Source organism: Aedes aegypti, chromosome 3 (assembly GCF_002204515.2).
Source record: "Aedes aegypti strain LVP_AGWG chromosome 3, AaegL5.0 Primary Assembly, whole genome shotgun sequence".
Taxonomy (NCBI): Eukaryota; Metazoa; Arthropoda; class Insecta; order Diptera; family Culicidae; genus Aedes; species Aedes aegypti.
The window spans coordinates 195141645-195166386 of record NC_035109.1 but is presented as its reverse complement, the minus strand read 5'-3'; the positions used below and the strand labels follow the sequence as shown (position 1 = coordinate 195166386).

The 24742-nt window shown below is 37.6% G+C and overlaps 1 protein-coding gene across 1 annotated transcript in view; it reads left to right on the top strand.

The window, feature by feature from the left end:
• Window positions 1-2792: 2792 nt before the first annotated feature.
• LOC5578302 (PHD finger protein 12) overlaps window positions 2793-24742 on the top strand; it is a 50826-nt gene continuing 28876 nt past the window's right edge. Inside the window, 2 exon segments of the mRNA XM_021849453.1 lie at window positions 2793-2960; window positions 3022-3206. Of these exon segments, the coding sequence (XP_021705145.1) occupies window positions 2907-2960; window positions 3022-3206 (239 nt within the window). The 5' untranslated portion in view covers window positions 2793-2906.

Genomic DNA, 24742 nt, shown 5'->3' with positions numbered 1-24742 from the left:
CATTTAAAATGCTCAAGACTTCTGCTCACTAACGCCATCTGTTGCATTTTTTGCCGAAGCCAATAATCCATTGATGATTAGTTCAATAAAAAAGTATGACGGTAAAACTTACTGTATATAAACTTTATTCTTGCGGTTGTTCGATCAATACCATGACTTGGTTACCTTCAAAAACTCCGATCTCGCTTCACTTGATATCGGGATTAATAATAACAGTAACAATAATTCATCTATTGCACAACTTGCATGATTCGTTATAGGTAATTCTACAGATTTTAAGCACTGTTTTACTAGTATAATACATATTCTTACAACGATATTTACTTCTAAACTTGGAAGCCGAAATTTTCACAAGTATTTGACAGTTCCAAAGTGAGTCAAATATGTTAGTGTTTACTCAAAAGTGAGTAAGGTCGTTTTCTTTCATGAGTGAGTAACATGTTACTCACTTTGATAAAATAAAGCTACTCACTTTTGACAGCTATTATGAAAGTTCAAAAGTGAGTCAAAGTTACTCTCTTTTGAGTAGATTTGAACGAGCGTGCAGGGCTTTTAGTTTTAACACTGGGGTTGTTCGTATCTGACATTTCGGAGGGGACACAGAAAACAAAATTCACCCAAAATTTGAGTATAAGCCAAGGGGTGTGACAAAATCTCAAAAACATAACAAAAAATGTTTTTTTTTGGCTTCAACAAACGAAAAACATTTAAAAAAAATGAGTAAATATGTGTTTTTGGCCTAAACTGAAATTGGGACAAAGCTTTAGGACCCTTTTCAATATGACTTTAAAGGAAAAGTACCTAATGGAGGCCTCAGAAACACGCATAGTCACAAAATTACTTAATAGGGTCCTACACTCAGGCAAATGGACTATCGATAAACATAGGAACCCCTTATGAAAATTCGCCACAAGAAATCGGGTTGAAATTCATAAATTTGCCTTATGAAACCAGAATTTGAAAACAAAAAACGTATAACGCGGCAACCTGGATTCGAACCAAGAACCTTGCGATTGATAGGCCCGAGCGTACATCACGCGCCAATCGACGCCTTGATGGGGAGTGATGCTAAAACGATACATAAAGCGTTCGTATTGCAATAATCGTTCCACCTTTCATAAGGCAAAATGTATGAAATTCGATAGTCCAGTTCGCTGCGTGTAGAGGCCTGTCCCAATTTTAGTGCCAAACGCTGAAGCACAGACAAACAGACATCACGCTCCCTTCATTGTCCATTGACCACCTTTTTAACGGTCGATTCAAAAATATGGTAGGTGGCCAATCCGCCACCTGCAGCGCTCGCATCGTTTTTGTTCGCGTTTGACGTTTGCACATTACCGCCATCTGTTGGTCCGTCGGCCAAATACAATAATTTTAGCATTGGGCGCACATGTCCTCGTGACTATGATTTTGATCGAGATTTGTTCTAAGTGTTACGTCTGTTTGTCTGTGGCTTAAGGCTAAGTAGCCCGTCATTAGTTTTGGCAACAATGATGTCTTTTCAGCTTGCATTTCAAAGTGGTAAAACTCAGTATTGATAGTTTATATTGACTTGAAAATGTATCACTGTACGCGCTAACATGCATAAAGTATGCTGATACTTTTTCAGCTGTGTCAGTGCAAAACCAACTGATTTTCTTTGATTCGAAATCGTGAGATGAATGGATCATTGAAGGTAGTTTTTGCAAGTGCTCGCCGCATCAAAACAAAGGCACCACTGTATATGGGATTTAACATTGTGACAGCATTGCTGTTCTGTCAAACACACAAGGCTACGGTGGCGCTATCTATGCTTTTCATAGCGGCCGTTTTGGTTATTTTAATGATCCATTAGCAGCAATCATCAACGACGCGTACAAATTTCAATGACGGCCTACTTCGCCTTAAGTTTAGGCCAGAAACACATGTTTACTCAATTTTTTAATGCATTGTTTGCTTGTTTGCTGTTGGGCTTTCCGATTTGATAGATCTCGCACAATTTATACTGCTTCGCGTTAGAAAATGGGTTAACCAAGGTGCGAAGTTTGATATTTGACCAACTTCGCCGCGTCGCAACTCGATTCTCAATAGTGCGCATGATGTACACGGCGGAGGTCATAGATGCGCACTATAGCGAAGTGACTCGCGACGCGACGAAGTTTGTCAAGAATCGAACTTCGCACGTTGGTTCAACCATTTTTAGTCGCGAAGCAGTATTTATATATAAGGATGAAACTAGCTACCATGATTTTCCTACCTGTGTATCGTAAGTATTTCTTTTTTTTTGTTCATCGTATTTTCTTTACTTCCTAACTGATCACGTACTTGCTGTTGCGGTTCTAACTACTGATGCCCCGAATATTCGGCCGCCATAGTATTTGGTTAGATATCGAACGGTTATTTTCGTTTTGGTTGCAAATAAAAGGGGACAATTATAGATTTCTTGTTTCAAAATTTCAGACATGCCGATTTTTTTGTTTTGAAATTGCTCTACAAAACACACCGTGTAAAACGCTGGACAAACATTTCAAAAGGGCCCAAGAGGTCTTGAGCCTTTTTTCTGAAACGTTGCTGTTGAGCCCTTTTTAGCCCGCCCACGCAAACTAACACCACTATCAGAAAGATTAGTGTTAGCTCTTCCTGATAGTGGTATTGGTGAGCATGATCGAGTTGAATTGGGCTCAACAGTGGCTTGTAAAGCCAATGTTTACCAATGTCGATGTGCCCTTTTGAAATGTTTGTCCAGGTTTGTGTTTCTCAATTTCTTCAAGTTCCATCGCGAAGCCCCTTGTCTGAGCTTGCGAGTGGAATACGTCATTTGACGCAAAGCTTCTGTTTGTTGGTAAAGTTGAAAAAAGATGCAACTCTTTTGAGAGCAGACCCGCGTTGATTTTATCAGAAAATTTCTGCTGTTTAAGTAATAAAACATGTCGAAAAATCGTGCACAATACGATCCGGATGCTCCGGTCGGTCTGATGCCGGTAAGTGTACTTTGAATTGCTTTCATTTGTTCGGTTTAAAACGTTTCCATTTTTACCGTAGTTGATCCAAGCGCTCATCAAGCCGCCAGATTCCGGAGAACCGAAGCCGATTTGCAAAAAGACAACCCATTCGTACTACAAGAAGCCTGGCCGTGGACACAATAACGATACTTGTGACGCTTGCGGCGAGGGAGGAGACCTGATCTGTTGCGATCGCTGCCCTTCCAGTTTTCATTTGGGATGCCAGTGAGTACAGTACCTATTTTTGTGATCAAATGCACAGTGGGGTAATCCTGTTCTGGGACAGCGTGGTTGGCAAAAAATAGGCACTTTGGAGTGGATTTAGCAAGGGTTGTCAGACGTAGCGTAAAAAGGGGCAAAATGGCAGGGCTGGTAGCGAGTTAATTTTTAGTGGTCACTATTTTCGATCAGGTAATTAAAAGTCACAATATTTGCAACATAAACTCACTATTTTCTCAATCTAATGACAAAGTTAGATATTATATTCTATAGGGTAGGACGGGGCAAGATGAGAACCCCTGAATATCGAAACTACATATTTGAATGATTTATTTTTATTCAAATAACGCCATAAATTGTTGAAGTTTATTCAACTAATACCGTCGTTGGGGGTAAGAATGGGTAAAAAAGGATATGTAGGGTACCGGTGCCATTAGTGGACTACCTAAGCTATGGAAAATCATAACAAAATAACGAAAAGCCTTAACAGAGATCTTTTGGCGTCAACAGAAAGATTTCAACCTCTACTATATGGGAAAAATATAAAAAGAGTCATAAAACTATTTTTGCAATTCGATTGCATATCAGCTCACTTTTTATCAACGAAATGACCTACATAACAGCCTACTTTTCCTACCGATACAAACAGTGCTGAAAAGTGTTACTTTTCAGCACTAATAACAGTATCGAAAAGTAGCACTTTTCAGTACTGTTTTGGAAGTTACCGAATCGGCGTCGGAGCACCTCCATAGGTGATTTTTTGAAATGCTGTTATTTTCTCAAACCAGTTTCTGATTTCAGTATCCGAATCAGATTCAATTCGGTTCGTCAAATGGATGTAGAATCAGAACATAAGTTGATTCTTTATCCATTTGACGAACCGAATTAAATCGGATTCAGATCCTAGAATCAGAAGCAGGTTGACCGTGGGGATTCTGAGTTTTGCGGAAGTAGAGGATTTAAGGACATTATAAAGCGAAGCCAAATATGGCGCCTGATATGGCACCTACCGCACCTCTTCCCACTTTCTCCCCCTTTGCCACGCAACTGGCTAGGGCGATCGAATGCAAAGATATTATGCGAATCAAATCCTCATTACCTACCTGGTTGTGGCGTACAATCATTTCAGTTGGCTCGTGCATATATATTGTATCTGCTGAAGCTTTTTTTTGCTAGATTTCATTAGAAACACTAAACTCGTGCATTTTCATCATCCAGCTAAAATATGTTTCTTCCAACTTCTGTTTTTATTCTTCTTCGCACAACTAGCGTAACATATTTTTACACGGCACATTCACACTCTATCACAAAACATTCACTGACAAAAATATATTCACTTGAATCGTTCTTCTATCAATTTTCTGTAACTACAGTTAAACTCACTGTTTAAAGTTTAAAATCACGAGGAAGTTCTTGAATATTCTCGCTTCCAATTTTACTCCTACGAAATGTAAACAATCATGACGGCGACCATTTGCTATCGTGTTGTTTTGTAGTATTGGTTGCATGTTTAGTAGCGACAGTTTGGTTTTACGATTGTATATATGATATGCCTTCTCCCTCACAAACATTATCACTGTTTGAAAAAAGTGGTAATTTAACAAACACTCATGTAGTATTTTATATGGCTTCCTTTTATAATGTCCTTAAAGGTTCACTATAAAAAAGGACGGGAGCGTCATGGGGCGGTTTTTGTAATCTTGGCAATTCAGCATATACAATATGGTTGAAGATCCTAAGCAGGGCGTCCTTACCTGGTTTGTCTTTGAAAATAGAATCAGCAATAAAAGTGTGAAAATTTGTGACAGTCATTCCACAGCCTACCTGATTGAGAAATACTGAGTTGCTACAAAGCATGGATGGTCATGTGGATTTTCTTGAAATATCCCCAAAAATCCAACTTTACCGGCATTTTTCGTTATTGCAAAAAATGTTGTATGCAACTTGTTGCAAAACTCGATTTTTTCAGCACTCGTCGTATTTATCCAACTCGGCGAGCCTCGTTGGATAAATGTACGACTCGTGCTGAAAAAATCATCATTTTGCACCTTGTTGCATAAATAACTATTTTTTAACATAAAATCGCTTGAGCCACTATTGGTACACGTGTTCCAGTAGTTGCGCTAGTGCTCCAGTAGTAGACGTTCGAGAATGATACAAGGAATTTTAAACAAAATGGTACATTTTTACACAGACATCTAAGATGTTTTGCAAATATGATAAACCCACCTTAAAGTACTACAGGCGTAGCGTGGCTTAATTATCAACCTGTGCATTTATACTATCAATTTATGTGATTTGTGCTAACGTAAGAACAACACGACATTCACGAAACGCGACGCGAGACAAGACATAACACTTATAGTTCTTACTAACGTCAAGAAAGCTTAAAAATTACTTTTCTGACGACTTGTTTCGGGCGCGATGTAGCCCATCTACGGGGCAATGTCCGACTGATTGCTTCTCGTACGTTGTTCGTACGCGTCCGAAGAGAAGTGCTACTGGAACATCGTATGGATCAAATTGAACAGACACGACGAGATGGGAGGATCGTCTTCATTCATCAGTGGTCCTTTGTTCCAATCTATTGCATGATTAGAAGTTATAGCATGGGCTGCTACACTTGGTTCATTGATTTTATTGGCCGATACTGCATGTTTATGTTCCTTCAGTTTAACTTTCACTTTTCGGCGAGTTAGGCCTATGTAGAGAGCTGGGCAATCCTTACAAGGAATCCGGTATATTCCAGATTGCTCGTCCGGTGGAACCTTGTCCTTAAGTAGCTGTCCCACAGTAGCTCACATAGCGTCTTGTCGCTCTTGTGTATCATTTGTAGGCCTTGACGATTGAGTGTGCTTCAAATAGGGTTGGTTATTGATCGTTAAGTTCCTAACTGTTCACGACCGTTTGAAACAGTCGTCGTCTGAAACGGTCGGTGAAACAGTCGCTGTCAGATTTGGCAGCAACAATGAGCGAGAAATTTTTCGCGCGCAAACGTGCACCGCTACTCTTTCAAGTAGAGCAACAAGGACAGCAGAGTAGGCGTCGGATCAGATTTCCAAAACAGCTGTTGTTGACACTCAGCTGCCGACTGCACGGCTCGAAAAATGAGGGGTGGTTGGATGGAATATTTATAAAAGTATCTTTCACTAAACAAAATTCATCTTGTTATAAATGTTTCTAATGCTCAAAATTCAGGTTCAATTAAACAATTCAATAAGTGGCAATAGTTTATTACGGATCTGGATGGAATACATTGAGATTCCCCTCGATTCCCGAAGACTGTTTCGAACAGTCTCATAAATAGCCGGGATAATCCAACTTTCAAGTGGATATACAATATTTTCGGGAAGAAAGGCAGACTGATTTTTTTTACTTTTTTCTCATTTGTTCGTAGTGTTGTTATGTTTCGTCTGTGCCTTTTGCGTTTGTGTTTCTGTAGAATTTTGTTCACAAATGATCGTAAAACCCGTTTATTTCTGCGGTCACTTGAATTTGGTGTTCTTTTTTGAAATCGTCTTTTTCCATAGGTATGTTGTAGACGATGTGTCATGGAGCGAAATGCGGTTTGCTTTTGCGCACCGAAGTGGTTGGAGTCGGAGGTAATATAGCGATCGGTGGAATTGGGTTTGCGATAAATGCCAAATTTTAATGTGCTATCTTCCTTTCTGCTGATTTTGATTTAGGTCAAGAAAAGGTAGGTTTCCTTTGACTTCTGTTCTATCGTGAAATTTATTGTGGTGTGTTTGGAATTTAACATGGTCAGTGTTTGCTCCAAATATCGCTATTCCAAAGGGGCAAAAATGTCGTCTACATAGCGTCACCAGACTCTCGAAAACAATTCTGGACAAACATTTCAAAAGGGCACATTGACATTAATAAACATTGGCTTTGCAAGACGCTGTTGAGCCCAATTCAACACGTTCGCGCTCACCAATACCACTATTAGGAAGAGTTAACACCAATCTTTCTGATAGTGGTGTTAGTTTGCGTGGGCGAGCTAAAAAGGGCTCAACAACAACGTTTCTGAAAAAAGGCTCAAAAAAGGGCCCGTTTCAAATGTTTGTTCAGAATTTTTCCTGCTGGGCATCGACACCTCGAAGTCACTCATGAAGACGTCTGCTAGCAAAGGCGAAAGTTTGCTGTGCATGCTCAACCCAAAAATTTGCCTATAAATCTTTCCTCTAAATGTGAAATAGATCTGATTCATGCACACCTCACCTGAGCAATTGAAAAATACGCGTCGATGTGGTTCGGTAGAGCTCGACTGTGTTCCAAATGCTTTGCAGGGCTTCGGTGACAGGTACGCTTGGAAATAGCGCTGAAATATCAAACGAAACCAGAATCTCGCCTCTTCTTGAACCCTTCTAACTTCTCCATTAAATCGACTGAATTTTTCACGCTTTTCCCATGCCTTACTGGGTATTTCTGCATTTCGTTCACGAGCCATGCTGCCATTCTTTCCGTTGGGGTTCGAACGTTAGACGAAATAGGGCGCATTGAAATGGGATCTTTGTGAATCTTCGGCAAGCAGTACAAACATGCAACCATTGGATTGGGCACATGAAGCTTCGTACACCACGTATCAAAACTTGGACGATTACGACACAGACAAAATTACGATATACACTACCAAACGATGCTTGCCAACACTCTTCCTTCTCCTTAGTACACCTACGCGTTACACATTCAGCTACGGTATGAAACTCCATTTGTTGTAGCGGTTGCAAATGGAGTGGATATAGCTGCTCTTCCACTTCGGATAACTTTTTGTGTTTGAACCTTATTTCTTCAATCAACCCGATCTTTTTAGCACATTCGGTAGCTTTTATACTTGCCTCACTATTGGTGGATTCGGAATCGTAGCGTTGCAGGAAGTGTGTTGGAAGGGATCAATGGTGCGAACGTTTATAATGAATATTTTTGAACACATAACTTCCCTTAACCCTCTCTTTCCCATGGTAGCACAGGTGATCCACCGATTTTCAACGAACGCGGGCCAAACCGAATTGGTACGAGTAGCTCAATAATAATTGGAATAAATTTATATGCTCATTTGTCTTATCAAACATCAAAATAAGTGACCTAAGGGTAAAACTATTGAAAAACATTCAACTAACTATTGAAAAACAATCATTTTTTTATTGTAGATTTTAATAATATAGCTTATTTGGAACAACTTTTGTTCAAGCGCTTTTTTTAGAAACGCCATTTTGATAGTTAAATTGTCGAACAAAGTTGTGGGAAAGAAAGGGTTAAATGAGCGGAATCCGGTGCACTGATGGTATATAGCAATATTGCTGACCGACTGTCGTTGCGAATAGAGCGCAAACTTGGCAGTAGGTATGTCCCATCTTAAGAGGGAGAGTAAATAAGCCAGTTCCATGATGATAATAAATCTTCCAGATGTTTAGTGGGATACCTATAATTAAATGAAAAACCGAATTTAGTACTATACCTTTGACAGATACGCATATTTCGACCTCAACTGTGAGGCCGTCTTCAGCGTCGTATACTAGTATACTAAGTCGAGTATAGTACACGACACTGAAGACGGCCTTACAGTTGAGGCCGAAATATGCGTATCTGTCAAAGAATAAACATTGATGACCGTACAATTCGTAGTTGCTACTCCGTGATTGACCAGAATAATCGAAGTTGCACAAGGAACCAAGAGATGTAGCTTGGGAGTAGCTTTCCATCTTCAATATACGCTTTCGAGAACTCCAAACATTAAAAAGTCAATAACAACGCCGCCCGCATCCTTACGGTCATCGGGGAAGGGAAGGAATGTTGGTATCCATTGTTACTAGAGACCGAGATCACCTCTGCATCTCCATGGTTGTCATGGGAAGGAGTTTTGTTCGTGGGGAGGGATCAGGATTCACCTTGGTAAGTGATACGATTCATGCAACCTCTGTTTAAAAAATCACCTATCAGTACTCTAAAGACAACGTGAACATAGGGTAAGTCGACACTTTTAGCGTCGAACCATTTAAAAGTTATTTTTTATAATGATAAAAATAAGGCAAAAGGAAAGGTATGGGGTTTTTTTAATGTTAATATACAAAAGTGTACGTCGATATTTTTTTTAAATCAATTCATTCAAGTAATATTCCTACCGTTGTCATGATAAAAATAGGTTTCATAATACAGTCGCCTCTCCACATCTCGATATCGAAGGGACCATAGAGATAAGGAGAGATCGAGACAAAGAACAATTGTTTAATGAATACTAGATTGAAAAACACTCAGTTACCAAGAAAATAACAAACAATCAGACGTCATTGCTCGTTACTAATTTGTTTTCAACCCCAAAAATGGGTCTAATAACCTTTGATATTGGTCATATCGACATATAGTGAGAAAATTGGGAACGAAAAATTATCAGGAACACATCGAGATTCGGAGATATCGAGATAAAGAGGATATCAATATGTGGAGAGATCGTATGCAGAATGAATGTACCTACGATATCATCGACATAGGGAGATATATCGAGATACAGAACATCGAGATGTGGAGAGTCGACTGTATATCGCACTAGAGTGGTTCAAAAAATCGTTTTTGCTCCACACCGCTCATTCGATTCTAGATCAAATTCTGAGTGTCCTCCCAAAATTTGAGCTTATTTGGATGAAAATTGAGATTGCACAAGCCCTTCAAAGTTTATATGGGAATTACTATGGGAAAAGCAACCAATTCATTCAATCGGTCATAGTGTTTGCCCACGTGCTCTTGGGGATTAGAGCTACGTTGATACTATGAGATACATTCATCAGCTACAACTTTGCCGAAGACAGTTTTCAAATCGGACGCCTCAGTAATTTGACCTTAAATTGAATTAGCGGTGTGGAGCAAAAACGATTTTTTGAACCACTCTAATATCGCACATTTAAAATAAAAGCATGAAACGAGCTCACCAAATTGATCATCCATCTTTGATTGAGCAGATGTAGCTACTTCAATCAGCATATTCATTTCACAACAACAAATTATCACTCCGGCGACGCGAAAACCTCAACTTGATTGCACTCAAAACGCGCGTAAACTAAAACGAAAAAATGAACTCCAGCGACGCGGACGCAAAAAAAACTTTTTTTTTTGTTAATGGCTGGTACGCTGATCATAAGTACTGTGTAATACTGTAATGGATAGGAAAAGAAACGGTCAAGGAATGATTACGCTACCGACATTACTTGAGCTGTACGCTGCTGAGAAGTAGAGCTGATTGCATAACGTCGGTAACGTCTGCTGTGCAAATCAAATGGAGCTGTACGGAAAAATGTGCCGCTCAATTATTCTGCAAGTAAAAGTGACATTTCACTCGTACTGAATCAGCTGTCAAAATTACTTTGGTAAAAAGGAGAAATTTTACTTGGGTGCTTTATGTGTCAATTGCATATTACGCATAAAGATAAAACAAAGCCAAAACTCTCGAGCCCAAATCTAGAGTACCAGACAGCGGGTCAAACTGAAAATCTGATCGGTTGGCCACCATCAGCGAGTGACCATTCGATCAAGTCCTCTGCCCGATCGACTGTCCGGCTATCCAGACCCGTGCTCCTGAAAACTTGAGGTACGGTTTTTTTTTTTTGTAATTTCTTTATTAGTATCATCCTAAACATTACATTCATTTCTTATATCTAGGTGTTCTGTGTTATTAGACAACACTATCATCCTAATTTGGTAAAACAAATTTAAGCTTTTTTTAACATTTTGTTAACAACATATAACATTTCATTTGCCGTAGCAGTTCAGATTTTTTACAGGTGAGTTGATTTCACCTGCTTATAAGAGAAAAAAAAAACGCTTTAAATATACTTAACCTAACTTAACCTAAACATATAACGCATTAATCGTGGCAATAGAAGATTGTAAAGATTTTTGCCTGAAATTATTTATTATTTTATTTGACATTTGTTCCAATGTTTCAACATTGGATATTCTATGTAACTCATTGGTACTATACCAGGGAGGAAGCCTCAGAATCATTTTCAAAATTTTATTTTGAATTCTCTGCAGAGCTTTCTTCCTGGTATTACAACAGCTAGTCCATATTGGTACAGCATACAACATGGCTGGCCTGAAAATTTGTTTGAATATCAAAAGCTTGTTCTTAAGACAAAGTTTTGATTTTCTATTAATAAGGGGATAAAGACATTTTACATATTTATTACATTTGGCTTGAATGCCCTCAATGTGATTTTTGAAAGTTAAATTCTTATCAAGCATGAGCCCTAGATACTTAACTTCATCTGACCAATTTATTGGAATCCCTCTCATCGTGACAACATGTCTACTAGGTTTCAAATAAAGAGCTTTTGGTTTATGTGGGAATATTATTAGTTGAGTTTTGGAAGCATTAGGAGAAATCTTCCATTTTTGCAAGTATGAAGAAAAAATATCCAAACTTTTTTGCAATCGACTACAGATGACACGCAGGCTTCGTCCTTTGGCGGAGAGGCCTGTGTCATCCGCAAACAAAGATTTTTGACATCCCTGAGGTAACTCAGGTAAGTCAGATGTGAAAATATTGTATAATATTGGTCCCAAAATGCTGCTTTGAGGAACACCAGCTCTTACAGGAAGTCTTTCAGATCTGGAGTTCTGATAATTAACCTGAAGTGTACGATTTGACAGATAACTTTGAATTATTCTAAAAATGTATGTTGGAAAATTAAAGTTTTTTAATTTTACAATCAAACCTTCATGCCAAACACTGTCGAATGCTTTTTCTATGTCTAGAAGAGCAAGACCAGTAGAATAGCCTTCAGATTTGTTGGAACGGATCAAATTTGTTACACGTAAAAGTTGATGAGTGGTCGAATGTCCATGGCGGAATCCGAACTGTTCATTGGCAAAAATTGAATTTTCGTTGATGTGGGCCATCATTCTGTTCAAAATAACCTTTTCAAAAAGTTTACTGATGGAGGAAAGCAAACTGATTGGACGATAGCTAGAAGCTTCTGCAGGATTTTTGTCTGGTTTTAAAATTGGAACAACCTTAGCATTTTTCCATTTGTCAGGAAAATATGCTAATTGAAAACATTTGTTAAATATATCAACTAGAAATGATAAGCTACTTTCTGGAAGTTTCTTGATGAGGATGTAGAAAATTCCATCATCGCCAGGAGCTTTCATATTTTTGAATTTTTTAATAATAGTTCTCACTTCTTCCAAATCAGTCTCCCAGGCATTTTCGAAAACGTTCTCTTGATTGAGAATATTTTCGAACTCCTGAGTAACTTCATTTTCAATTGGACTAGTAAGTCCTAAATTAAAATTGTGCGCACTTTCAAACTGCATAGCAAGTTTTTGAGCTTTTTCGCATTTAGTTAGTAATAATTTGTTTTCCTCTTTCAATGCCGGTATAGGCTTCTGAGGTTTTTTCAAGATTTTAGATAATTTCCAAAAGGGCTTAGAGCCAGGGTCCAATTGAGAAATTTTATTTTCAATATTTTTGTTTCTTAATTGAGCAAACCGCTTTTTGATTTCTTTCTGCAAATCCTGCCATATAATTTTCATAGCAGGATCGCGAGTGCGTTGAAATTGTCTTCTCCTCACGTTTTTAAGACGGATCAAGAGTTTAAGATCATCGTCTATAATCACGGCAAGGATGTTTTCTCTCGCCTCAATTCACACTCAATCCGAAATTATTGCCGAATCGATTGTTACGCTTGGAGAGGGCAACCGAGTTCACCCTCTCAGGCGAAAGGCGACATGGCAAAGAGAACGTTGAAATGAACATTGCGCGAGAGTCAGCATCGTTCGATTGGCACGTATGTTCATTGCAGTCTACTTGTGTTAACTGGTGATCCATTCTCCAGTGCCAGCAGGCTGTTCATTATCGTTTCGTGATCCGATCCTTCGCGTCATTTTGCATCGCTCGATCGGATCACTATTCGATTGTGTGAAGATATTGTGCTCTGCAAGATAAATCCACGTAATGCGATTATCTGAAAATATCAATATACCGTCGCAGTGATAATGAAAATCACCAAATGTTTCAGATTTAGAAAATTTGAAACATTTGTGTCCTTGAAGGACGAAAAAAATCCAAGCCTACTTGAATTTTGACGTTGCGTTTGAATTGCGCGCATATCTTCTGCGCGTTACCGCCGCCGCTGGATGTGGATTTAATATAAGCGCCGCAATACTATCGGTACCTGCATCAATGCATTGCAATGCGTCGGTCGCTCGGGCGCTCTTAGGAATATTTGCGACCATATAGGGTAAGTGTTTCCTTAGTTGTGGGTGTTCCTATAGTTGCGGTAGTGCCGTTTTCACTAATTTTATTACATTAGCCACAGAACCGACATTGCCAATCGACGTATTGGCTTGTTGATACACGGAATAGTTGAAAAGAGCGTTCAAATTGCTTTAAAACTGATAAAATCTCACTAAAATTGCAAAACTTTTACTTGCTTGTACCAATAGTTGCGGTAAAGTGTTCCTATAATGGAGGATCCCATAAGAAAACCACGGATACCGCAACTATAGGAACACAAATTAAAAATATACCGCAACTAAAGGAACAGTGTACCAATAGTGGAGGTATTATTTTTCACTGACATGCCGTGGGTTACTGCGATAAAATCATTTTTCTCATTATGTCAATAATCGTTACTTCCCGTTTCAATATAAACATGTACATTAATTGCGCTTTTTGAATTTAGACGGTTAAATGATGTTCCTTCGTGCTTAGTACCTCCACTATTGGTACGTGTACCCTACAGGGGGTTGTCAAAATAACTGGGACAGGCAAAAATTGGGCCAACTTTGAAATGCTGTAACTTTGACAAAAATTGACCGATTTCAATTCTTTAAGAAGTAATGGACGGGTCAACTAATCTAGTTTTGAGGTGCATCCACGGAGATGAACTATGACCACCGGATACCGGTGATAATCTGGATTTCCGGTAGCATGTCTTATGCAGTAAAATTATGACGTGTTTTTAGCAAAGGTCTCGGCTAAAAAATCAAAATTTTACTACACATGAAGATAGAAGATCAAATTCTGAAGCGATTGGTGCGTCAAGTATTAAGATCGGTCAAGAAACAACCAAGATATGGCCATTTCCTCGGAATCGGTGCCGGTAGTGGATCCGAATTGGGATCAAACAATTTATTCACTCAAAATATGTCGCGCAATATTGTTTTCTCCCTAGCTTATCTTAAAATACCCTATTATAAGTTGAAAATGAGTCTTGTACAGATTTGGCCACTCAAGGCGCCGCAAAGTGCCCCGGGGGAACCTTGCATAGGTGACATTTCGATTTTGACACCAAAGCGACGGCTCATTCTTCATGTCTTGTCGTAAATAGGGCAACTGTAGACTCAAAATGGATAGTTGACTACAGTGACTACTTCCGGGACCACCGGATGTTCCAGAGGGAACCTGTAATTAGGGACAATTGAAATTGAACTTTTATACATATCGTGCGACGCACAGTGGCCCAAAGCTGGCCAAAAGTCAAAAAAATAAAGTTTGCAAATTCCTTCTTGAATATATTTTCTTGATTTCTTCAGTATTGAATAACAATTCCCCAAAGTTTCAGATCGATCGGTGTACATTTCGATTTTTCACAGCATGTGACCTGGAGAGATGTCAGCTGAAATTGACCCTTTTGAATTCTTCAAATTTCGTGAAGGTTGTTCTATAGAAATTGCAGTTTCTGTACTAAATCATGACCAAACCTTTCTCAACCGGTCTCATTCGAAAGAATATACCTTAAGCTTTGTTTTGAAGATATTTTAAACCATATTTGACATGTTTACCATTTGAGAATGTCAAGAAGTGTGTAACATAGAGCTCCTTAAAAAATAAGTCATTTTTTCAAAGGTAGTGCAAGATATCTGGGAAACGCTCTAAAATGATCAATTACCCCTCAATGTGTAGCAAATATTCCATAGTTTTCGATGTACTATGGCTTCACTTGCGCTTTTTAACGCCAAGATAAGAAAAATTATTTTTAGTTACACTACGAATCAGCCCATTAGACCATCATACTTGATATAAATATCGCATTTTTTACCTTTATAAGCTCCCAAATAGATTCAAAACCATCTTGAGCTTGCCCACGATATTTAACTTCAAATTAGCATCAAAAGAATGACGTTTCATTTGATTTTGATGTGGATACGGATTTCATTGATTGAATTACAAAAATGTGCTATTTTAAACAAATTCTGTCAAATGTACCGGAAATATCGATTTTCTGTTTCAGAGACTATTTCTATCAAATTACCTCTAAAAATCATGTTTTGTCAAATATTTAGCATTTTTAAACGTTTTGAGTGAGAATTGTACTTTTGGCCAGCATTTGTATGGGATGCGGCCACTGTGCGACGGTTCATTGTTGTATGTCTCGTGCTAAATAGGGCTACTGTAGACCTTAAGTGGATATTTGACTACAGTGGCCATTTTTGGGACCACCGGATTACCATGAGGGAGGCTGTGATGTCCCCAATGACAGATTCCTCCGGGAATTTATTTGATTTTTAGCCGAGACCTTTACTAAAAACACGTCATAATTTTACTGCATAAGACATGCTACCGGAAATCCGGATTATAACCGGTATCCGGTGGTCATAGTTCATCTCCGTGGATGCTCCTCAAAACTAGATTAGTTGATCCGTCCATTACTTCTTAAAGAATTGAAATCGGTCAATTTTTGTCAAAGTTACAGCATTCCAAAGTTGGCCCAATTTTTGCCTGTCCCAGTTATTTTGACAACCCCCTGTAGACGGTGCGTGCCAGCAAACTGGCAATGTTTCGAAAACTCGACCCGTTCGTCACGTGTTTTTAAACTTTGTAACAGAATGCATAAGAGACTCCTACGGTTTATAAGAAGATACCTATCATTTATTGGCGTGGTAGAGAATTAGAAACTGTCTGCCGAATCTAGGATGTGATTCTTATGATTAGAATTCAAATGTATACTCTTACATTCGCTGGTATTAAGTAAGGCATCTCGCACGGATTCCAAGATTTGTTTCCTTTAATTACTATGCGAATAAATATTTCAACAATTTCAGGAATCGTCCGTTGTTTACATAAAAGATTATGTTTACAACATGTTTTCAATTTTTAAGCATAAAATCTTTCACTAGCAATGGAGAAGATGGGTTCGAGAAACCGACAAAAAATCTAACGTGAACAGTCCTTTAGTTTAAGGTGATTATAGAACGAAGCCCAGATAGCCGTAGCGGTAAACGCGCAGCTATTCAGCAAGACCAAGCTGAGGGTCGTGGGTTCGAATCCCACCGGTCGAGGATCTTTTCGGGTTGGAAATTTTCTCGACTTCCCAGGGCATAGAGTATCATCGTACCTGCCACACGATATACGCATGCAAAAATGGTCATTGGCATAGTAAGCTCTCAGTTAATAACTGTGGAAGTGCTCATAAGAACACTAAGCTGAGAAGCAGGCTCTGTCCCAGTGGGGACGTAACGCCAGAAAGAAGAATAGAACGAAGCCACACCTCAAATTTTCAAGAGCACAATATTTGAGAACCAAGCAGCGCTCCGCGTTGAAAATTTATCCCATTTGGCACCACCAGCTAGCAAGCATTTTTTTTATTTTGAACGCGAACTGTTGTCAGATTCTCCAGTCTTGTGCACTTCAAAATTCAAAGTTTGGCTTCGTTTTATAATCACCTTAATGTTTTCACAAGCGATTGTGATATTTGAAGTATCGTCTTCATCTTCTTGTAGATTTGAACTTTCAATTCAATCTTGTGACATGACTTAGCAAGCTAAACATTTCTTTTTCCATTGGTAATGAGCATTTGAACGAATTTTGATGCATAGGGAAAGTTAGTCATATTGATATAGATAATCAATTTATAGCAATTGAATGGTTCTGTTGGTAGGAGTATGACATATTCACTGAAATTTTTACAATTTAATTTTTCTTCATAGCATTATTAGTGATATTCATATTCATCCAGAAAACTCCTATCACGAAGTTTTCTGGATGAATAACGTTCGAATGTTTCATTATACAATGCTTTAAGGCGATCGTCTAATGGGTTTGAGCGATTTGAAATTTGTATGGGAGCGAAGGCGTTATGCTGACTTTAGACCATTGGGCTGCTTAAACCTGGCCGAATTGGGTCATATAAAACCTTTCACGCTACGAGGGATCATGTTTCCTTCAAATCGTGGAAAAAACTTTTCCAGAATTTTCCCTCGTTTTTCCAGCTTACTTCGGCGAAACAAGCAAAGTCGGGAAATTTTTTCCACCAATTAGGTATTTACGTAATTTTCAGGAAATTTAAAGCGGTGACATATACTTTTTTTTACTCAAAAAGGTTTAAATGATCTCAAACATTGTCACTGAGGTATTTTCCGGAAAATCAGTTCTCGATTTTCCCGGAAAATTTGATATTTCAGTACCGTGGAAATGTGCCTAAATATGGAACGACTGGGCTGGATATAAATTTACAAAATATTTTCAATTACTAAATAAAGGGTAACTAACTGGATTCAGGTGATAAATTGAAAATATGAACGTATTTCCCAAGGGTTTTCCCCAATTTTCCACAAACTGGTTCAAAAAATTGGACGCGTAACGCGTGCGTGTACGGATCAGTGTATTGAAATGAATGATTTTTTCACCCTCTTATTCAAAGCTCAGAAACCAAAAATATACCCATATTTTTGTATATCCTGCACCCTCATATTCCCCTGCAGGTCATAAGCATAGTCGGGGGCCCTAATTTCAGCATTTTTGCACCAAATTTTTGAAAAATTTGGAGTGACCCCACTTAGCAGCGACATATTTTTCCAGCCAGCTGCCGTGCGGATAGAGAAACGTCATTTGAGAAGTAACGCTGCCACACACGCCTGAAATAGGCAGGGCCGAATCATGTAGAATGCAGGACGCTATCGTCAGATCGTCACCAAACCAGATGGCGCACAACCAAATCGCGACGCGGCTCGACTCGTAGCAATATAGAATCATGTTTGAAACATTACGCATCTATAAGATGATCTTTGAATATGCAGCGCGCTGTTATTAGTAGATTAGTCGCAGTACAAGGGACTGGAAATAATATATTTTCATTTGAAATGCTTTTTAGGATCTGATGATCGTTCATTTTATGAATGAAAATTCGATAAGAAGCAGTCGCGTATCGCGAGAAAGTAACAGCAATATCAGCAATGTTGAAGTTTTGCCAAATGGATTATCAATCATTGATTTAGATGCTGGATTTAAACTTTGTTCAATACAATAATGTTTTCTTTGCTTGTATGATGTTGAGTAAACATAAAAAATCACAGTTATTCCAAGAGGAATATGCAGCTACGTATCGATAAATATCAGAGAACCACGTTTATTTATCAATTTATTCAAATATGGTCTGCGAAAACAGCAACAAATTATTCCCTATATCTTTCATCAGATGTTTTTTTTGGAAAAAAAAATTTGTTATAAAAATTTGTATTCCTAAATGACGAATATTTATAAGAAAGATTTAAGGAATTAATTATTTATAAGATAGATATTTGAAAAGAATGATCTGAGAAACAAGTACAACATATTCCGAAATTCGTTCGCTAGATTTATTTTTTGACCAAGAGAAATTATTTAAAAAAATTCGGGTCGAATAAGGAGGTCAAGGGCTAAGAAAATAGAAACGTATTTTTCCAATATTCGATCTTAGGCGTCTGAGCCTGTTTCAATATTGAAAAATTAAATAATATTTTAGAATTACATATTTGCAAAATTTATATTTTCAAACCCTCAATATTTTAATGTAAAAATTCTTCCCAGGGCTTATGAGATTTCATCAATTTGAGGTGTAGCGCAGTATTATCTTCAACGAAGTTTCAGCACTCAGTACGATTTACATTGAGGGGATGAGGATCATCTTTTAGTTGAGAACTAACTAGTCCAACAGAGGCGCTTTTTCCTATTTGCCCTATATGAACCAGGTGGCGCTAGTGAGCACTGAATTTTTGTTTTGCGGATAGCTCAATGGCCTGACCACTTAGAAAGATGGCGTCTTCGGCAAAGTTGTTCAGTAGTTCAAGGGCTAACATTGCTTGAGTCAAGAGATTCGATATTTTCTCATCAGGTGGCGCTAGTGAACATTGAATTTTTGTTTTGCGGATAGCTCAGTGGCCTGACCATTTAGAAATATGGATTCTTCGGCAAAGTTGTTCAGTAGTACAAGGGCTATCATTATTTGAGGAAAGAGATTCGATATTTCCTCACCAGGTGGCGCTAGTGAGCACTGAATTTTTGTTTTACGGATAGCACAGTGGCCTGACCACTTAGAAAGATGGCGTCTTCGGCAAAGTTGTTCAGTAGTTCAAGGGCTAACATTGCTTGAGTCAAGAGATTCGATATTTTCTCATCAGGTGGCGCTAGTGAACATTGAATTTTTGTTTTGCGGATAGCTCAGTGGCCTGACCATTTAGAAATATGGATTCTTCGGCAAAGTTGTTCAGTAGCACAAGGGATATCATTATTTGAGCCAAGAAATTCAATATTTTCTCACCAAGTGCCCCTAGTGAACATTCAATTTTTGTTTTGCGGATAGCCCAGTAGCCTGACCTCTTAGAAAGATTGCGTCTTTCGTCAAAGTTGTTCAGTAGCACAAGGGCTATCATTATTTGAGCCAAGAGATTCGATATTTTCTCACCAGGTGGCACTAGTGGGCATTGAATTTTTGTTTTGCGAATAGCTCAGTGGCCTGACTTCTTAGAAAGATGGTGTCTTCATCAAAGTTGTTCAGTAGTACAAGGGCTATCATTATCTGAGTCAAGAGATTCGATATTTTTTCACCAGGTGGCACTGGTGGGCATTGATGTTTTTGTTTTGCGAATAGCTCAGTGGCTTGACTTCTTAGAAAGATGGCGTCTTCAACAAAGTTGTACAGTAGTACAAGGGCAATCATTATTTGAGTCAAAAGATTCGATATTTTCTCACCAGGTGGCGCTAGTGAGTACTGCATTTTTGTTTTGCAGATGGCTCAATGGCCTGACCACTTGGAAAGATGGTTTCTTCGGCAAAGTTGTTCAGTAGTACAAAAGCTAACATTATTTGAGCCAAGAGATTTGATATATTCTCACCAGGTGGCGCTAGTGAGCACTGAATTTTTGTTTTGCGGATAGCCCAGTAGCATGACCTCTAAGAAAGATTGCGTCTTTGGCAAAGTTGTTCAGTAGTACAACTCTAACATCATTTGAGCCAAGAGATTCTATATTTTCTCACCAGGTGGCACTAGTGGGCATTGAATTTTTGTTTTGCGAATAGCTCAGTGGCCTGACCACTTGGAAAGATGGTTTCTTCGGCAAAGTTGTTCAGTAGTACAAGGTCTAACATTATTTCAGCTAAGAGATTCGATATTTTCTCACCGGGTGGCGCTAGTGAGCATTGAATTTCTGTTTTGCGGATACAGTAGTACAAGGGCTAACATCATTTGAGCCAAGAAATTCAATATTTTCCCACCAGGTGGCACTAGTGGGCATTGAATTTTGTTTTGCGAATAGCTCAATGGCCTGACCACTTGGAAAGATGGTTTCTTCGGCAAAGTTGTTCAGTAGTACAAGGTCCAACATTATTTCAGCTAAGAGATTCGATATTTTCTCACCGGGTGGCGCTAGTGAGCATTGAATTTTTGTTTTGCGGATAGCCCAGTAGCCTGACCTCTTAGAAAGATTGCGTCTTCGGCTAAGTTGTTCAGTAGTACAAGGGCTAACATTATTTGAGCCAAGAAATTCAATATTTTCTTTACCAGGTGGCATTAGTGGGCATTGAATTTTTGTTTTGCGAATAGCTCAGTGGCCTGACCACTTAGAAAGATGGCATCTTCGGCAAAGTTGTTCAGTAGCACAAAGGATATCATTATTTGAGTCAAGCCCAAGAAACATTTGCCTATTTTATAATCATTTATTAAGCAATTTTTCACAACTACATACTGAATAGTTGCTTTATTATATTACTTTGCAGCTGCTACGCACACATTGTTCAAGCAAATCTGGAGAAATTATTAAGTTTCTTAGCATTTAGTGACTGTAATCATATATTGTAATGATGTTTATTCAGGTTTCACTTAGCTTAATAAGGATTGATGATTTAACAACGCTAGTTTAACAAACTACATTATTGCAGTTTAATTCAGCATCATGTTTAACAACATTTTAATTATTTCCAAGTGAAGCCTTTGTTCAGGCGTTGTTCACACAAATTTGGAGAAGTTATAAAGCGTGTCGTTGTATATTGACTTTATTCTACAACTTCAAAATCGCTTTATAAGCATTCATCTCAGCTTTTATTCAACTGCCACAAAATTGACTGAAAACAAATAAATGACTAAAAATAGCTAACACTGTATACATCAAATGCAGTGTATACCTTTACCATGAATTAATAACCACACTTTCAATAATTACCTGAATACTGGATTCAAACTCGAGACCTTCCCATCGTCAGCGGTATACCTTGCCATCTGCGCCATCCTTGAATTCATATATCAGCCTTCCAGTGCCCAATATAAACCTCTTGTAGCTGATTATTGGTCATGCCTGAGCTTCTATTCAACAATAACTAATCAACACGTGCTATGCTGATCAACAACTGAATAAGCGCGTTACTTCTGCTGCTGTTCAGTACAGATGCGAGCTAAACTCAGTCGGATATTTATAGCGCACAGTGAGAAAATTTATTTCAATGCTGGTCAAAAATAAAGTTTATTCACAAAGTAAAAACAGTATGAAATGATTAATCGAATTTCATAATAAGTTTTAACTTGTTAAAACTTTAATTGAATTGTTCATCTAACTATACTAAAATTCATTTATTAAATGTATAATATTTCTACTAGGTTAATATTTTAATTATTTGCCGTACTTTTTCCATCTATTAAACATTATACAAATATAAAATATATTTCAATCAATAATCCTATGTCAGAAGACTGATTCAAAATAAACATAATTGAATATTGTATTGAGAAAGCATCAGTTACTATTGTATCCAACATGTTTTTATATATTAGTAAGTTAGTGACGAATTCGCCAAGGGTGAAAAGCCACTCAAATAAAGATATATAATAATAATATTAGTAAGTTGAACATTGCAATACATTAGGAATACAACGCAATTTTTAGATATTTTGTCCATTTTTCAAAAATTTGGCTATAGTGTGGCCTCTTTTGTAAGGCTTCTTTGTTGCTGAACAATGTGTTTAGTAATCGTTATTTTGGACTTCTTTGGATGACCTGCTCGGATGATATATCTATGTTGTATTAGGATTTTATAAAATACCTATTCAGCTTTTAATCATGTTCATGTTAAACATGGAAACAGCTGAAGTGCGAAGCAACCAAAACGTTAGTTCGTCTCCTGTACATCTGTTTACACAATTATATTTGTTTGGTGGAATATTGGCTCTTTAATAGAAGGAAAAATGACTTGTTCAACTCATTAGTAAAACAATCTTGACAAGTCGGCAGAGATTCTTTGGAGAAGTTTAATAAGTGTTGATTCTACTATTATTCATTCCAATGAAAAATGTTGAAAATTGACTTAAATATGGATCTAAATACCATCTTCTCAGCTCTTTGTAGGGCATTTTTTCAGCTGTCACCATTATTCAACAATAATTAACTATGTATATGTTTATTTGTAACACTGGACTGTAAGTTGGGTAACCACTTTCATGTAACTATTGATAAATTATTATTTATACTTCGATTATCATTAAAAATGTTATGATTAGTAACTTTTTCCGATATCAATAACGTCAGATGATGATCACTAGATTTGGAAAATTTAAATTTTGATATTTTTAATCCAATGTGATTCGAACTTTACCCTCGTTGATCCATTACGTCGCCATTACGTCCATTACGTTAATCCATCCATCGCATAATCGTCTTGGATTTGATTTGAAAAACATTTGAAACATTTGAAAATAACATAAAAAGACATAATATGTTTTGCTTGAATAAGAGCATACTCATATACTGTTATTCACATTGTTTATAAGTTTAACTAATCATGCTGGTCAACATTTTAAGTATTAGACACTGAAACTTTTTGTACGATTTTTTTGTTAATCAAATGTTCAATATTCTACTAAAATGATGGATACAACCTATAGAAGCTTTTAATCAGTCAATTATTAAACTTCTTATGTGTTGTAAAACAAAAGCTACTATATTTGCATTTTCGGAGGTTTATTCAGCTCTTATTCAAAACACAAACTGCAAGTGGAATAACAGCTTTTTTATAAGCAGAAATTAATGTTATTCAATTAATGATTCAACTAAAAATTTGTTCAGCGATGGTTGCTGCTATGCAGCTTGTATTAAACACGTAAGTTTCTTAAAAGCTACCAATTGTTCCTTGGGAGAGATTCGATATTTTCTCACCAGGTGCCACTAGTGGACATTGAATTTTTGTTTTGCGAATAGCTCAGTGGCCTGACCACTTAGAAAGATGGCATCTTCGGCAAAGTTGTTCAGTAGCACAAAGGATATCATTATTTGAGCCAAGAGATTCGATATTTTCTCACCAGGTGGCGCTTGTGAACATTGAATTTTTGTTTTGCGGATAGCTCAAGTGGCCTGGCCATTTATAAATATGGTTTCTTCGGCAAAGTTTGTTCAGTAGTACAAGGGCTAACATTATTTGAGTCAAGAGATTCGATATTTTCTCACCAGGTGCCACTAGTGGGCATTGAATTTTTGTTTTGCGGATAGCTCAGTGGCCTGACCACTTAGAAAGATGGCGTCTTCGGCAAAGTTGTTCAGTAGCACAAGGGCTATCATTATTTGAGTCAAGAGATTCGATAATTTTCTCAACAGGTGGCGCTAGTGAACATTGAATTTTTGTTTTGCGGATAGCCCAGTAGCCTGACCCAAGAAACAATTTTGGGCGGTTAATAAACATATCTGCTGAACTAGTGCTTAACAACGGCTGTGGCTGTTGAACAAAATTGTATGCTGTATAAAGTGACGATCAAATGTTGCATAAATTCTAAACAGCGCTCTTGTTCCTCACTGTTATGTTATTTTAAAAGCTCGTTGAACCAATGTTGATACAACGTTGGTTGATATCTTAGTTTGGTTGTCTAATAGTTTCTTCTTTAATAGTAGTAGACGAGCTGTTTCTACGGATTTAGATTCTGTTGTTCCATACGTGACATAAAGTTAACAAGCTTTAACAACACTTGTTTTCATCAATTTATTTTCAGCAATGGTACAGAACTACAGTGAATTTAAACATGTTTGCTTGAAAATTCTTTGAACTCAACGTTTTAAACCAACTACAAGTCATTGCGCAAAATCTGAAGCTCTTAAACAACAATTTAAAAACAAAAACCAACAGTTTTTGCCTTTGATAAAGGTTTCTCAAGCTGTTTAATAATTATCTTAATTAAAAAGAAATTATTATTCTAGCGTTTATCGCCCAAAAATGGAGAATTTATTCAATACAACCATTTTTATTAACGTTTTATAGTGCATGATTATTCAACGATCTTACCCTCGGCCCGTTCAACAGTAGTAAACATTATAAG